The sequence below is a fragment of the Opisthorchis viverrini genome, assembly GCF_000715545.1.
Source record: "Opisthorchis viverrini unplaced genomic scaffold opera_v5_114, whole genome shotgun sequence".
NCBI classification, from domain to species: Eukaryota; Metazoa; Platyhelminthes; class Trematoda; order Opisthorchiida; family Opisthorchiidae; genus Opisthorchis; species Opisthorchis viverrini.
The window spans coordinates 861792-876792 of NW_008751769.1; the positions used below are offsets into that span (position 1 = coordinate 861792).

Genomic DNA, 15001 nt, shown 5'->3' on the forward strand with positions numbered 1-15001 from the left:
AGCTACAGTACGAGCTGTTTTGTTGTATGGCTGTGAGACTTGGCCTATTCGAGCAGCGGAACTGAGACGTCTTCAGGTTTTCGACAATCGTTGTCTCAGAACCATGTCTCGTGTGGGTTAGTGTCGGCGAATCCGTAACGAGGCAGTTAGAAAGCGCGTTTTCGGTTGTGCGACAGGTACCTACCTTGAAGACTGTTTCCAGCACCAGAAGCTGCATTGGTTGGGACATGTGTTGCGTATGCCGAACCGTCGTTTACCGAAGAGAGTGCTGTTTTCCATGCCCAATTCAGAGTGGCGTAAATAGAGAGGTGGCCAACCCTTAACTTGACAGAGGAGTATGGATAAGATCACGAAACGCTTGGGTGCTGTCGGTGCTACTCGCCTTCCAGGATGGGCACCGCGTAATCCTCACTGTGCCTGGTTGGAGACACTAGAAGATATGGCTGCCAACCGATGCAAGTGACGTTCTTGTTGTCAGTTTCTATCCAGATTGCCTGAGTGAATGTCTGGAGGTTTAGACACCTTTGAATGCTTGTGGTAAACAAGCACTGAGTCCCTTCCCACCCACCTTTATTCTTTTCTTTACAATAAGGCTTTCAACTAAATCGTGGTTGTATGGCAGTGAAGCATCGGTGTTGAACACTGATATCATGCTGTCGATGATGATGATGGCCCCTGGAAACCACCCGTGAGTGAAACCATCAAACATTAGAATGTAACGACTATCTCGAATAAAAAAGAACGCCTCGATCGGTGGGTGAATACTTCGAACAACAACTGTCGCGGCCTCCAGCCGGCACTCATCTTGAGCCACAGGTGGCGTAGAGCCCTGGACGGTGGACGTGGAACTGCCTACGGCCTCGGAGGTTTATGTGTATGTATATTCTCTCAAGCGCCACCGAGCTTCTGGTTCGGATATCCTCCCACCATCATTGTTTGAAGACGGGGTGAAGTCTGTTGAACGCCAGTCTGATCTGCTTGCTTGCATTTGGGCGAAGGAGACGGTCGCAGACACCTGAGGAGAGCCGGTGATAGTGCCCAGTTTCAATAAAGGGGCTCGTGATGAGTGTGTTAAGTACAGGGGGATCAGCTTAAACCCTTTTCGGCGGCCGTGTTCGTCAATAACGCTATCAAACTCCTGCCAACACCCACACATATGATATCCTACAGGTGTTTTCTCGTTCTCGTTCCCACCTACCATGCATCGCCTTTAAGTTTCACGGGACCAGCTGCTCACCAAAATCGGAAGAATACCCACGGGCTTTTGACTCTGTCTAATCCATGCTTTTCAGGGGTGAGATGGCTCAAGTGGTTAGAGTGCGAATTTAATGATCAGAAGGTCCTCTGGCTCTCGACTTCCTCTTTCTAGACTCGGGCAACCTGACAGTATCCAAACCCTCAGACCTCCTTCTGGTGGCATGGCAGCTACTGAATGATTACGTATTGTTACAGTGATCCTTCACTGGAAATCTTTGCGGAGTCCATTGCTTTGAACTATGGTATTGGCGCTGTTAGTTCATATTTGTTTCCGGACAGCAGCTAGAGATCCATCTGACATACGTAAATCTGAAAGGCGCAATCACAAACAGCGTCGGACAAGTACATGGTCCGAGCCCATACATAAGAAGTACATGACCTAACCGGCAGTTAAGCTCGGTGTTGAAACACTGATGTCGTGCTGTCGATGATGATGATGATGATGATGATGATGATGACGTGACCTAACCACCGTAACCTGCAGACTTTGGATAGCTGGTCTTCCACTAGTGAACGATTTCCCAGAAAACCATCTAGTATACCTCAGCATTGCGGATGTGATGTTCCCAATAAACACGCGCAATCTTTCGAAGGCATTGTTGGTCAAACACAGGGCCACCCGCACCGGGCCACGTCTCATCCATAAAGCAGGACAGGTCAAGCCAAGGTATTGCACGTTGTACTCGTGTCAGCCGAACGGATATTTTGTCTGTGCAATGAATATCGGAGGTAGCGACCATTGCCCTGGCCTTCCCAATTCAGGAAGTCATTTTGCCTTTCACGTGACCATCGGGACCTATGCAGCTGCTCAGATAAACGAACTTATGTACCGCATAGATTGGTTCACCTCCATTGGTGTCCAGACGGTTTCAATAGTTGTTGCATGACTTGTTCCACTTTTCCCCAATAGTTTTCCAGACCGCCATTACGACCATCGTATCTTCCAAGCTCTAGAAGCTACTCAGGCAGTTCAACTTGATATTGTTCAGCCATCTAGTTAATCGATCAACCTGTGCAGGTTGGTGCCAGGGAACGCCTTGAATGCTACATTTACCACTGATGCCACAGTGGCTTTCGTGTTTCTTTTAGGACCGTTTTCAAAAGTCAGCGTCACGGAGTACCTTGTGCTTTAGCGAAAACAGACTACTGTTGGCCCCTCTCTTTTTTCATATAGGTTCCCTCTACTCATCCACCTCATTAATAAAGCCCTCCTTTTAGGCCTATCCGCTAGGACTGACGATCTCATTCGTCTTGCATCAGTCTTTATGGGAACGCCTGCAGGTCATCGGGCGCTGATAGCCCCAGATATCTCAAATGGCTGGAGCGCCAATTTACTGACCGGACGGCCCGTGGTTCGAACCCGACCTCTGCCTTTCGACTTCCCCCGCCTAGGCTTGGGTAACCTGGCAGTACCCCAGCCCTGGTGCTTCCATCGGGTGGCATGGCAGCCAGGCTTCGAAAGGGTGTTACAGCTGAACAACAGATATCTCAAAATCAATCTTCAAGCCCCGGAATTCAATCTGGCTAGCTACTTCTAATGTTCCCACTCTAGAGGAAGCATGACAACAGTTGCTCTTACACTGGATCCACTTGCTATATGCCGTGTATGTATGCCGTGCATCAGAAACAATAATTCAAGATTCAGGCACAGTCATTGGGCTAACGGATCCATCAACATACAGATCTATCAGTATACTCACTTTCGGTTTAGCTATTCAGAGACCTTTGGGGCAGGATATGCAGTAATCGGCGTCGTTGAAGCTGCCGGGAATAGGAATGCAAAAGTGGCTAGACGCAGCACACCTGAGACTTGGGTTAGACTGTACGTACAGATAACGGCGAGCGACTGCTTCAACGATGTACTGATAGCATACTTTTATATAGCTCAAAACTTAGAAATAACCAAAGTCGTCTAGCAGCATGGTGTCCTCAAACAGCGTGCCACTGGCAGGCCAAATTGATCCCATCGCCATCAGTGTCTGATGGCGTTGGCTAACAACTGACCGTCACTCGTTTTGGAACACTTGTGTGGATTCGTTCGGGGTCTCTTCTCTCTTTGACTTCCGGTACCGCGCAAAGGGTGGGCAACTCGCTTGTCAACTGAGAGGCTGGTAGATTCCGAAGTTGACCGAATTTATCGGAAGTTTTCTGGACTCTTCCGACTTCCACGCCGTCGGATGTCCGTTCCTACTGGAATGAGATCGTTAAATCAGGGAGTTCCGTTTGTGGCATGGTGCTTCCAGGTCATTTCAAACACTGGATCTCAGACGGATCAGTGGCACTACTTGAAGCTCGGGGAAATGCTTCTACCGGTTAAGACCATAATTCAGCCCGACGAATCATCAGACGTCAGTCGAGACTCAACCTGCGCGCCGACCGTGAAGCCTGGTGGACACAGAGCTAAGGAAGAAGAGGGAAGAGGCGAATAATGCCAGAAGTACTGGAAGATTATTCCGGCTAATCTGTGTGATTGATCCCTGTAAAAGGCCTGTGAGCGAAATCATCGGTGATCGCTGTGGCGTGATCATCTTCAATAGAGAAGGGTGCCTCGGTCGTTGGTTCGAGCACTTTAAGCGACAATTCTGATGACCGCTTGCCACCGCTTAGGCGGATTGTCGAAATGCCTCAGGACACTGGATGTTGAACTAGGAATTGTTTACGGCGGAGGATTCATGACGGTGACTTATGACTGCGCTTATCTTTTTAAATGCCAACTGACTCGTGCTCCTGCATTGTCCGAGTATGAAGATGAAGTTTCCAGTCAGTACTTGACTGATCTGTTTGCCCCCGTTTGGGAAAGTGATATTATCCCATATAATTTGGGATAGTCATTAGCGGTGCCGATTTAAAAGGGGGCTTGTAGTGAGTGCGGCAATCAGAGGTATCGGCTTGATTCCTGTTGCAACGCCACTGGTCCTTCGCTCTATGACCCGCCGTGAAGCGGTGACTCGACAATAGCGAACGAGTTTCCGGCCTTGTATAGGTTTCCTCGACCAAGTATTCACACTCCGCCAGGTCCTAAAACCACTTCTTTCGCTCAAGTGACCCACAATTTCCTCAGCATTCCTGTATTTCTGAGACGCGTTTGGCTACGTTGACCGGTCTGTCACCTTTAACACATTTGCTCAGCAAGCAATGCTTCAGACGTTTGCCAATATATTGAGTTCTCTGTGTTCTCAGCTTTCCGGGCCCATGAAATTATACGGAAGCTCCATGCACTAGGTGGTACCAACTCGCTCCATTCCTATTAAGTTTTACAATCGACCAGGTGAGGCGAAGGTCGAGAGGTCTCCAAAAGCCTTAATATTCAGATAGCTGCTGACAATAATCTTGTCGATTTAGCACATGCAGACGGCATCCTCCTCAACCTTGAAAAAGGTGAACTAAACAAAGTCTTCCCGTCCTTTGGCATACACCTTGCACCCGCAGAATGTAAGGTCATGTTCTGGGACATACAGTCATTAAACACGCCATTTGCAATCCAGGGAGAGGCTGTCGAAATTATGGGACGTTTTATGTATTTTAAGTTGTATACGTTGCGGTCGTATTATCACAGGTGAAGTTAATAAATGTATCTCTAAGGCTAGTTCTACTTTTCTAATTTGGGACTCGCTGTAGTGTCCTACGGCGGCACTGTGTCATATCCGATAATCTTCAGAAATATGTTGGATAACGATGCTTTTTGTTGTGAATGATGATTGGTTCTTTTTTGGAGTCAAAAATTGCTGTAGGTGGCAAGTGACTTTAACTAGTAGTTGACTGAGTGCAATTAGTACGTTAACCATTCGATCGACGGCATGCTTGGGTGACAGGACGTAAAGTGGGATTGTGCACATAATTTGGAGAACATAGCTCAATACATTAATTGTAATCGAGTTAGCTTGCTGGACGGATGTTTCCTGATGACGTCACTGTGAGAATACTTATACTCTTCTTTCAAGTTGCGATTTTCATAGCAACATGTTGCGATGTGGGAGGGTGAATGTCTGTGATATATAAAGGATTTTTCTTTCCTTTCTAGAATGGCCGAAAACAGCATTTTTGATGAGATTCCTGAAGAGATCAGCCAACACTTGGTTACCTTCTCTGAGTCGATCGACGACGTGGACAGTTATATCAAAGACTTCTTGGCTTCTAAGAACTCGAGGACAGAAGTAAACTTATTTGAATTACATTCATTTTTAGATATCTAATCTAGAACAGATTAAAGAAGAGCTTTCCCTTTGTTACGCATTTAATGCACTGTTTTTCGGTAAGTGTAGCTTTAGGCAAGACCATTTTTCAGTATATTTGCGGTGCAATGGCGTGGATACTTGCAATCATCCGATCATGCAAGAATTGGTAAGTATTTCACTTCCAGAGCTGCTTTTGCTGGCATTTTTAACAGCACGCGTTTTTTTGTAGTCGTTCACACACCCTAGGGACACTACATCATATATCCACATAACTCATTCTCCGAAAGAACGGAACAAAACTGAATGATACCATTCGAAACTTCTCATTGTCATTCCCGTCCTCAAAATTGTTGTCATTGTCAGCTGCAAGGGATGCTTACATTCTACCACTAGTGTCGGGAATCGGGGTAAGGAGCCATGCATCGAAGGCGATAGCTGGCATGCTTGCGGTTGATGGCTCAGTGGTTAGATTGCGAATTCACTAACCAAAGGCCGTGGTTTCCTTGCGGTTGATGGCTCAGTGGTTAGATTGCGAATTCACTAACCAAAGGTCCGTGGTTCGAACCCGACTTCTGCCTCTCGACTTCCCCAATCTAGGCTTAGGCAACCTGAGAGTATCTTTCTTCTGATGGCATGGTAGTTAGGCACCGGGAAAGTGCTGAACGATTTTTTTGCAGTTGATATTGCTAGGTTAAAAATGAAACTTCATAGGTGAACATGTATGTTGACTTGTTTGATGAAGTCTATCTCGTAAAAAGGGGACAACGTGACTGGGTCAACCTGATTCGACAGTATCGGTGATAAGTGATGCAGTAACCAATCGACCTTTTTCCGAGGTTTGTCTCTACATTCCACAGACAGCTAGTGCAGATAAAACACTCGCGTTACACAGTTTTCTGTTTTTGTCTATGATTTTTCCATTCGTTATTGTACCACGACTTAGTACTCGTACTCATCAACTGACCAACCAGGTCCTTCCTAACAAAACTCTGAAGCTTTCTTACTTCAGCAATGAACTTTTTGAGAGGTGTTGTAGAAACTGCCGCTTGGTATCCTAAATGTTCCGTTTCTACTGGAGGTACACAACCTAACATTTGAAAGCGGTTCTGCAAGATTCTTATATCTACCGAACGGAGGAACTTGAATGAAGCCTGTCCGAAGAACTAGAATTCATGTGCACTGATGTGCACTTCATTGTCCAGTCTCCATATCCACAGTAACAACTAGAAATCAGACGGTGGGCAAGCTTGTCGTGATGCTCTAACCCTATCTCTTAGTCGGTGTGCTTCAGTAAACAGAGCGACTCACAATACACCACTGCACCTCATAACAATGTGCTACATGGACCGTTTATACGTTCACGGCGGTATCATTGGTCTTGCCATGGTAAGATAAGACAGAGCTGATCACGGATTCAAGTTGTATACCTGCATTATGGTGGCAGCATCCAATTCGACAAAGTGCGGCAGGTGGTCAGTTTCTGATGGTCTGAAACCTAGAACGGTTCACTTTGTTGTATGGATGCACCGTTATTAAGGTGATAGGTGATAAAGCTGGACGTCAGTTTTGAACCTCTTAGTACTAACGTTTTCGGAAAACTATCAGAAGTCGTAATAGGCAACCTTCTTGGTTTTATTCCGACATTTGCCATCGCGAATGCGTCGGATTAGATAGACTTGAGGGAGTGACGAAAGAACATGGTTCGCATGCAGTATTTGTGTATCCGTATTTCCCAAGTTACCTATACCACGTTGAAATATACTCACTGGCTGAACTGTAAACAAAAAGTTCACACTAGTTTGAATTAGGTTCAACGCGACAGCATTGGAAACCTGTGACCTCTATTTTTCTTAAATCAAGGTGCAACAATAAGACTACCCCCTTTCTTAACATATCCACGTGTTCTGACAGTTCGATGAGAATGGACACTGTGCGTTAACACCAACACAAAATGGAGTATCCAAAAAAAACACTTTTGTGTTGTGCCGATGTAGATGAAGCCGAGTATGCGGTTTCATCATGCGTAGTAACCCAATACATTGATCGGCACACATACACACCATGTCTGTATTGTCATTCGACCGAAATCACAGTGTTGGTAGACCGACAGAAGTAAGGGTGAGGATTTTCTGAACTTGAACTTTTCTGAAGCACTAAGTACCTGTGGAAACTCTGTCTGCATGTCTGTCTAAATGAATTACTGCGCTGACGTCGATAGCGGCACGCTGACTTGCATTCGAATCGGTGTAAGTTAGGCTGAGTGAACAAAGAGCCCGGTACTCATTTAAACTTACCTTTTATACTTTCGCAGGTTCTAGCTCAATAGCTTTGAAGCGAAAGTGGTGAGGAGATTTCGGTCATTAGAAAGACTGTTCCAGTTTGGTGATAGCAAACCCATTTTCATTTCGAGAAACGGGTTGCTGGGTGGCCACATTTGCTTTATTGCGAATTACGAGAATCACCAGAATCACGAGCGAAGGTTATCAGATGGACGGTTGAGCTGTTTACTTCACCATCCATAGTTGTTATTTTGAACTTGAAAGGGAGATGTCCCTTTTGATTACCATGGTATGAGACACTCGAGCAAATGCACAGCAATGCGGATTCCCCCCAGATCGTACAAATCACAAAGTCCATCAGCTGAGAGTTTTTATCGGACATGAAGACGAGGATTCCGTTCGGCTATATCACTTCGAAATTTTCGGATGTTATTTGGACTGGTTCGTATGCAGCTGATGGCGGTCAGTATACAAGAATACTTACTACCTGTACATGGCCATACGCGAGCTATCGTACGATAACGAAGCATTATCAACACTGGCGCTGTTTTGATCATTATGATGATGAATGGTTCGTTTTAACAACTTCGACACACGACTGATATGTCGCAAACCAACCCATAGGTATACGATGCTTCTCTCTTTTGGTCTATTATTAACCTGGGTTGGAACGACAAGAAGACACGCCTCGAAAGATGTCTTTCCCAAAGTTAGAACATGCTGTCATGTTATACACTACCTCAAAAGAAAATTTTGGTCTTCGTGGCGTCGCTCCTTTGAAATTTTGTCATGATACGTGACACTGAGAATGTTAACTTTGTCGAGAGCAGACAGTAGGACCATACTGCATGTAGCGTTTGCAAAAAATAGTCACAAACTACTAATCGGAGTGCCGCATTTCGTACACAAGTGAGTAAGTATTCAAATGGGAAACAGTTTTGTGAAGATTAACCTTTAATTGTCAGACCAAGGTTTAATGGACGTATTCCGTTGAATTTCGATCCACTATTGACTACGGAGTTACCAGAAGCTAACGAGTAGGTGGGATGTCCTCTGTACAGACGGCGAAGTGGACGGTCTGGTTATTTCCCACTTACGTGCCCATGCTTAAGTTTATTTTCTTGGATTTCACGAAATTCTGTAGAGGTCGGCGTGTACTATCAGCCACAATTCGATCTAAATGTCGCTTCATTTTTTCATATGAAGTGGAAAATGTTTCATTTTTTCTGTTTATCTACAAGTGCTATGGGAGAATTTTAAAGTAGTTACCTCTAATTGTCGGCAATTGAACAAAACATCAAATAAATCACTGGTTGGGTCTCAAAATTACGTAGGTAGAATTTAGGTGTATGGGTTGACATAATACGATATTTGGCGCAGGAATATTGGTAATTTTCCTCGAGTCAAATTGAGCTGAAGCACCACTAAAGGTGACAGTTTGCACTACCTGCTTAGTGGTGCAATGTCTTTTCTTTTTTCCGTGACTCTCCCCTATCTTGCGTTGAATTTACTTGGGTCGCCATTGTGTTTGGTGCTGTTGACACAATCTTGAATTCTCTCCAACGTTTCTTCGTAACATATTTATCCTGACTTTTCACCAATGTTCCCTTCAACAAATGCTGTTTGGTCCGAAGGACGGAGAGACAGTAGTCTACCAGGACTTTTGAGTATTTTATGAAGAAACCAGCAGTAACAGGCCGAAAATGGTCCTCAAGCTGCACCGGTTTGCCACCTTTCACTTTCTGCTTTATGACGCCTTTCTCCCATGGAATATCCAAAATCACTGCTGTCCATGAAATTTGATCATCGGCACAGCATCACATTGCGTAGACCACATAGAGAGAAGCGTGCCACATGATAGCGTTGACACAGCTTATTTCGAAGTGTGATTCCTGAGTGATGTGGAGCTCACAGAAATCCTCCCGATGTTATCGATGTGAATACGTATTTTTTTCTACCGTGCCTGGCTTTTTGACAAGATGTTGAAGCTCAAGCACCTAAAAGAATCAACTTGGTTTATGGGCTCTCCGTGGACACCGATATGGTTAGACTGAACGTGTTCGTGGTACAGAATTCAACCTTTTTAGTGTTTATTTCTAGTGAAGCGTAGGGGTCGATGAATTTATACCTTTGACCAGGATGACTATATCAGTAATCCAATTGTTGGAGCTCCTTGATAACCCGGAGAAGGGCATGTGCCATTATCTAGTCATAAACCGAACACTGGAATTTAAAGCAAAGCTATGCACTCGGATGAGTCTTGATGCTTGAATACTAAATTCGGATGAAATTCAGCAACTTCCTGGGCGCGCCATCGGCTTTCGACACAGGGCAGACATTAACAACCAAATGTTCCACAATCAGCGCAACGTTTTTGTGGAAGAACGTCTCTCCGACCGCATCTTCTTCACTGATCTGAGGTGGCGCAATACCAGTATGGCAGCAATTTCGGCAAAGGTATCTTTGAGTCTTATATATAATTGCTGTCATTTTTTCACGCATCGATGTTAGAGAGGATCACTTAGACAACTCATGTTGAGCAGAAAAGTGCGTAAAGAAGTAGACACACTTTGCAGATTCCTATCAGGAAACTTTGGTCTGTAGTAGTTTGATAAATTCGGCCAAAAGCACTTCAAATGGTCGGGTGCTGGAAAGCTGTGTTAAATTTTAGGAGTCGATCGAAGTTGGTCAATTGATCGACGTCTTTGCAGCATTGTCTTGTGGCTAACTTTTGGAGATTGTGACGGATGGCTTCGTCCGAGGCACCACTTTTTTGTGTTCCAACAACCATCAACATATTGTAGTTGGGCCCATGTTCGAGCACCCTAAATAGCTGATCGTGTAGAGTGCATAGCAAAGGTTCAATAAAAGTTCCCAAACGGCTATGATGGCCAGATTCGCAATAGGGCCTTTGAAACGAGTAGTTGCTCGTTGGTATGGTTATTCTAAACAAGAACCGGACTGTATAGGTCCCAGATATCACTGCGGTCATTGTAGAGTCTGTACGAAGATTCCACTCTTGGGTTTTTGATGAGGCGTAGGCCCAGAAAAACCAGTTTTTCTGAAAGACAAGTGACTTGATGGTGATAGTGAGATTCTGGCTTCCGATGTCAGTGAAAGCGGGGGTATTCCAGCAGCCTTTATGCAGTATGCTGCTGACTTTGGAAGAAAGTGAATGAAGGCTCAGTGCGCATATTTGTCATTGTGATCACAGATCAGCATCGCTTACTGGAGACGCCGTAACATAGAATAATGGACTGTCTTATGTAGGACATCCCCACAAACAGAAGCCGTGCGAGGACAAGGCTTTTCTTCGTGGGCATAGCTTTAATTTTCCCCAAGCAAGTACAGACGGCAAGACAGCAGAAAGGACGTGAAGTGTAGAGCTGTCAGAATGGTCGTCGGATCTTGGGTTGCTCTTATGTACCCATTCGAGTTCGCTGCTTTACCCTTCAAACAGCCGATTTCGACTCAAATTAGCAGAGTACAGCGTCCTCTGATCGTCGAACAGTTCGTACACCAATTTGCTAGTACCAACCACTAGCCCGGAGTTTCGGTGGTATGTGCAATCTCTTTGTGACGCGTCCATGTTTGCCGTATCGTGATGTAATTGGACCCATGTGAGATCCAGGAGGCGCCGTTGTCAGCTGATTAACCACCACACCCTAGTATCACGATTAACATAACCCCTAGGCCATGTCTGCGTCCTAATCGGAATAACCTTTTAACTATTGTGTGAGCTCATCTGTTTCCATGTTTATGTGTCTAAAACCTTCTGGTTCTTTTATCCTAGCCATTCTATCATTGGGCCTCATCCGGTTTATGAAGTTTCTGAAGAAAACTATGTGTATAAACTTCCTCTTCTGCTGGTAGTTACTGTATCACATGAGTCGATTCCTTCCATATTGACTAGCTGATGAGTTCTGGAAAACATGATTACGCCGCAGGAAACCCCTATCTAATTCGCATACTTCATTTTCTTTTTCCCGAGAATCGTGTCATGACTGCGCTGAAACGCTGTCGAATGCTGACCGAGAAGGAGAGTAATTCACGCCTCAAATGTGACAAGGAAGCCGCATCACGCTTTATCAAACACGCGCTGTGGCAGTCTGCTCATTCAAAAGCCAAGAAACGTCGGCCAAATCAAGAAGGTGGCACCCCAAGATGATTCAACGTATCTCCGGACGGCATGTACAAAAAAACACTGTTTCGAGACAGCATTGTCGTGGCGTAACTCATTCGCCTCAATTATTATGATTTCTCGTTCTTTTGATATTTCTTGTGATCTTGTTACACGAGCCGTATGCGGTTTCACTCTTCCACTGTGGAGATTGGTATGGGTTGCCTTACTTTCATTTTAGATGGCCAGCACATATGCAGCACATTGTGCGTAGCTATTCCTGTGTTGTCGTCGAAAGGCAAGGGAGAATGCGCATCTTATATTAGGTTGCAGTTCTTTCGCTTATTTTGCATGGCAGAATGGCATACTTATCTGGGTTAAGAGTGCGTTTTTAAGAGAAAAGGAATCATTCAGCTGTAACAGTCTTTTGGTTCATGACTACTGTGCAGCTTATAAGAAGCCCGAGAGTTGAGGTACTGGTAAGTTTTCCAAGGCTTGACCGAGACGGTGGCGTAGGCTTGCTCCGAAACACTGATTTTTCGGCCTTTAGCTATCTCGAGCGCAGGTTCCTAAAGAAATTTGTTGCTCTCATAATTAGCTTACAGTTGCGAACATCGGGTTATCCCAAAGACACCTCGAGGGCAGTGAAACAAGCAATCAGTACTGTCCGATGAGTACTTCCCGATCCGAGAAAGTTGGTATGCTGATTATTCTCACCATCGTGAACTGCTTATTTGCATGTCATCCTAACCGTATTTTTCCTCCATTATTATTCAACCGGCTTTGTCATTGACCTTCACAATGATTAGTTGTCCTCCGAGTCCAGCTGGCAGCACCACAATCGGTTGCCTCATATTATAAACCAGAGATTCATATGAACTTTAGCTGAGTGTCTTGTCAATACCAACCTGATTTGCAAATGAATATTAATCGCTAAATGCGCGCGAATCGTTACTCAATTAGGAAACAGTGTTAATGTAAATTTGAGGACCGGGCCTGTCTGATGGGTTCTGAGTTGGGGAACCCAATGGTGAGCTGTACAGAGTTATCGTTGATATTATAGATAACGTTAAAATAACTCAGTCATGGGGTTATCATCGTTTTTTTTCCAGCTTCTACATTTTTGTTCATCCATAGTTGAGATAATAAGGTGGGGGAGACATGCGTCGGCCCGTTTAGTTCACTGGCGCCGAATCTCTACAGTCTTCTGGACACTTGGCCACTGGCTGTTTGTTTGGGCCGTCTGCGTTGTCCGACCAATACAGCGTGCCGTCCAGGATTCTGAGTTTACTGGTTAGGCGTTCGTACCTCAAATCATACTGACCACTGTTTGATCACAGTTAAGCGGAATGGGTTGTACGAGGCAACCGGGTCTCTGGCATAGAACTATGGCGCGTGGTGAGCTCATTTGATGTCTTCGAGTGAATTATTCCGATAACCATGTGGCGTACCTCGGCACTATTTGTCTTCTGTTTCCGCAATACGCGGAGAGTACTTTGAAGAAATAGGGAGTCAAAAACTGGAAGATTTCGTTTATTTTCTGCTGGTAAATTTTGTACCCCTTATGCATAGAGCAATGTGGACCGCACATCCACGGTCAGTTCTCTTCACATCGTTGACGGGAACATCAGCATACAGCATTAGCGCTTAACTGCAGTGCAACCATTTGGTTGTTTCCTGTTTTAAAAACCTTCGATTCTCTGGGCTTTAACTGCCTACCAGCACTCGGCACTGCAAATGTGTCATCCATAGGTCAGACGACTTCAGATTTAAAAGAATTTCGAACGCCTACGATAGTATTTACAAAGGAATAAACGTGTACGGGAGCATCGATTATCCACTTTCGTGAGATCAAGTGTGCAGGCCCAATCACCAACCAGCATAGCGCAGTGTCAATGTCCGAATACCGGCTGCGGGCGAATAGAATGAAACCTGAGTTACCAAGGTCATCCCAATGCTTTGGAGCGGTACTGTGGGTGCCCGAGTGTGTCATGGTAGAACCAGTTATGACAGAGGGCTAATACATGCAGGTATTCCATTATCCTGCTAGGCGGCCTGTACGGACAGGTAACTGGTGGATTCGGAGTCTATGACAGTTTAGACAAAGACAAGTGGAAGTTCGATAAGTATGCAAATGATCTTAACTACGGAGCTGTCAACTACAATTCCTCTATGAGTTAGTGAGTATTCCGGGTACGGTAGCGATAGAATCCCATTTCAAAAACGTCTTTTCGGTGCACATGTTTCCATCATCACCCCCTGTCCTTGTTTGGTTTGGAAATTTACCTGGAATTCACTGAATTCGTGCTGTGTCGCCAGGTGTGACGTCCCACCCTTAAGTGGGAAGATTGTTTCTGTGCTGATGGAACTATACCTTATGGCTCTTGAGTTGTCTAGGTGGTCTCGACGAGTGATGATGGCCTTTAGATTCACACTATCCGACGCTTTCCCGCTGATTCGGACGGTGTAATATTGTTGCATTGCAGTAGGTTGGTTGAGGTTTGCAAGGCTGCGCGATTCATGTTGAACTTGCAGTAAATGCCATGGTCAATTGGTTAAAGTTTGGCAGATATGATTGATGGAAAACACCTGTCACTTCACCTGCCTACAAAACCAGCTGGCAACACCGGTTCGGCCAGAGTGGCAGTGATGCATCACCAAGTCATCCGTGAGGGGGAGCTTAGCCAGGTGGCCGTGGGACTCAAAAGCATGGTTTACAAATTTTCCATTCGCACTTCGAAAGATCTTTATGATTACTGTGTTCGCGCGTTTTCAGTGGACTTGGACTCGATATCGTTGATGGATTGTGATGAATTAAATGACCCTGCGTTGGTCCTCGGTGTCCAGGCGGACAGCGAGGTGGACCGTTCTACACAATACCATGGTGGGAACCAGGATGTCCGGTCCAGAAGAAGCAGTGTCCCTGAAGCGATGATGACCACACAATACAACTGGAGCCGTGGCTGATTGTAGCCGGTGACCTCCGAGCGAAGTCGTAAATCGCTTATACTGAAAAATCGTACTAGCTAGGAACGGACGGTGTTCCGTACGTAACCACAGAGATTGCTTCCCAATATATCTACGAGGATATCAACTCTAAAAATCGTATCAGTCGATAGACTGGGCATTCGCATTATATGCACACATCGCAAGGTCCGTCTGTTTCTGGG

The 15001-nt window shown here is 45.3% G+C and overlaps 2 protein-coding genes across 2 annotated transcripts; both read left to right on the plus strand.

The window, feature by feature from the left end:
• Positions 1-5278: 5278 nt before the first annotated feature.
• Positions 5279-12131, plus strand: T265_13865 (hypothetical protein; the record flags this gene model as incomplete). Its single annotated transcript, XM_009170908.1, has 3 exons — positions 5279-5411; positions 5443-5598; positions 11703-12131. The coding sequence occupies 3 exons, from the start codon at positions 5280-5282 to the stop codon at positions 11877-11879; spliced, it is 465 nt and encodes a 154-aa protein (XP_009169172.1).
• A 2271-nt stretch (positions 12132-14402) lies between these two features.
• T265_05796 (hypothetical protein) lies at positions 14403-14798 on the plus strand (the record flags this gene model as incomplete). Its single annotated transcript, XM_009170890.1, has 1 exon — positions 14403-14798. One exon carries the CDS (start codon positions 14403-14405, stop codon positions 14796-14798), a length of 396 nt encoding a protein of 131 aa, XP_009169154.1.
• Positions 14799-15001: the final 203 nt, after the last annotated feature.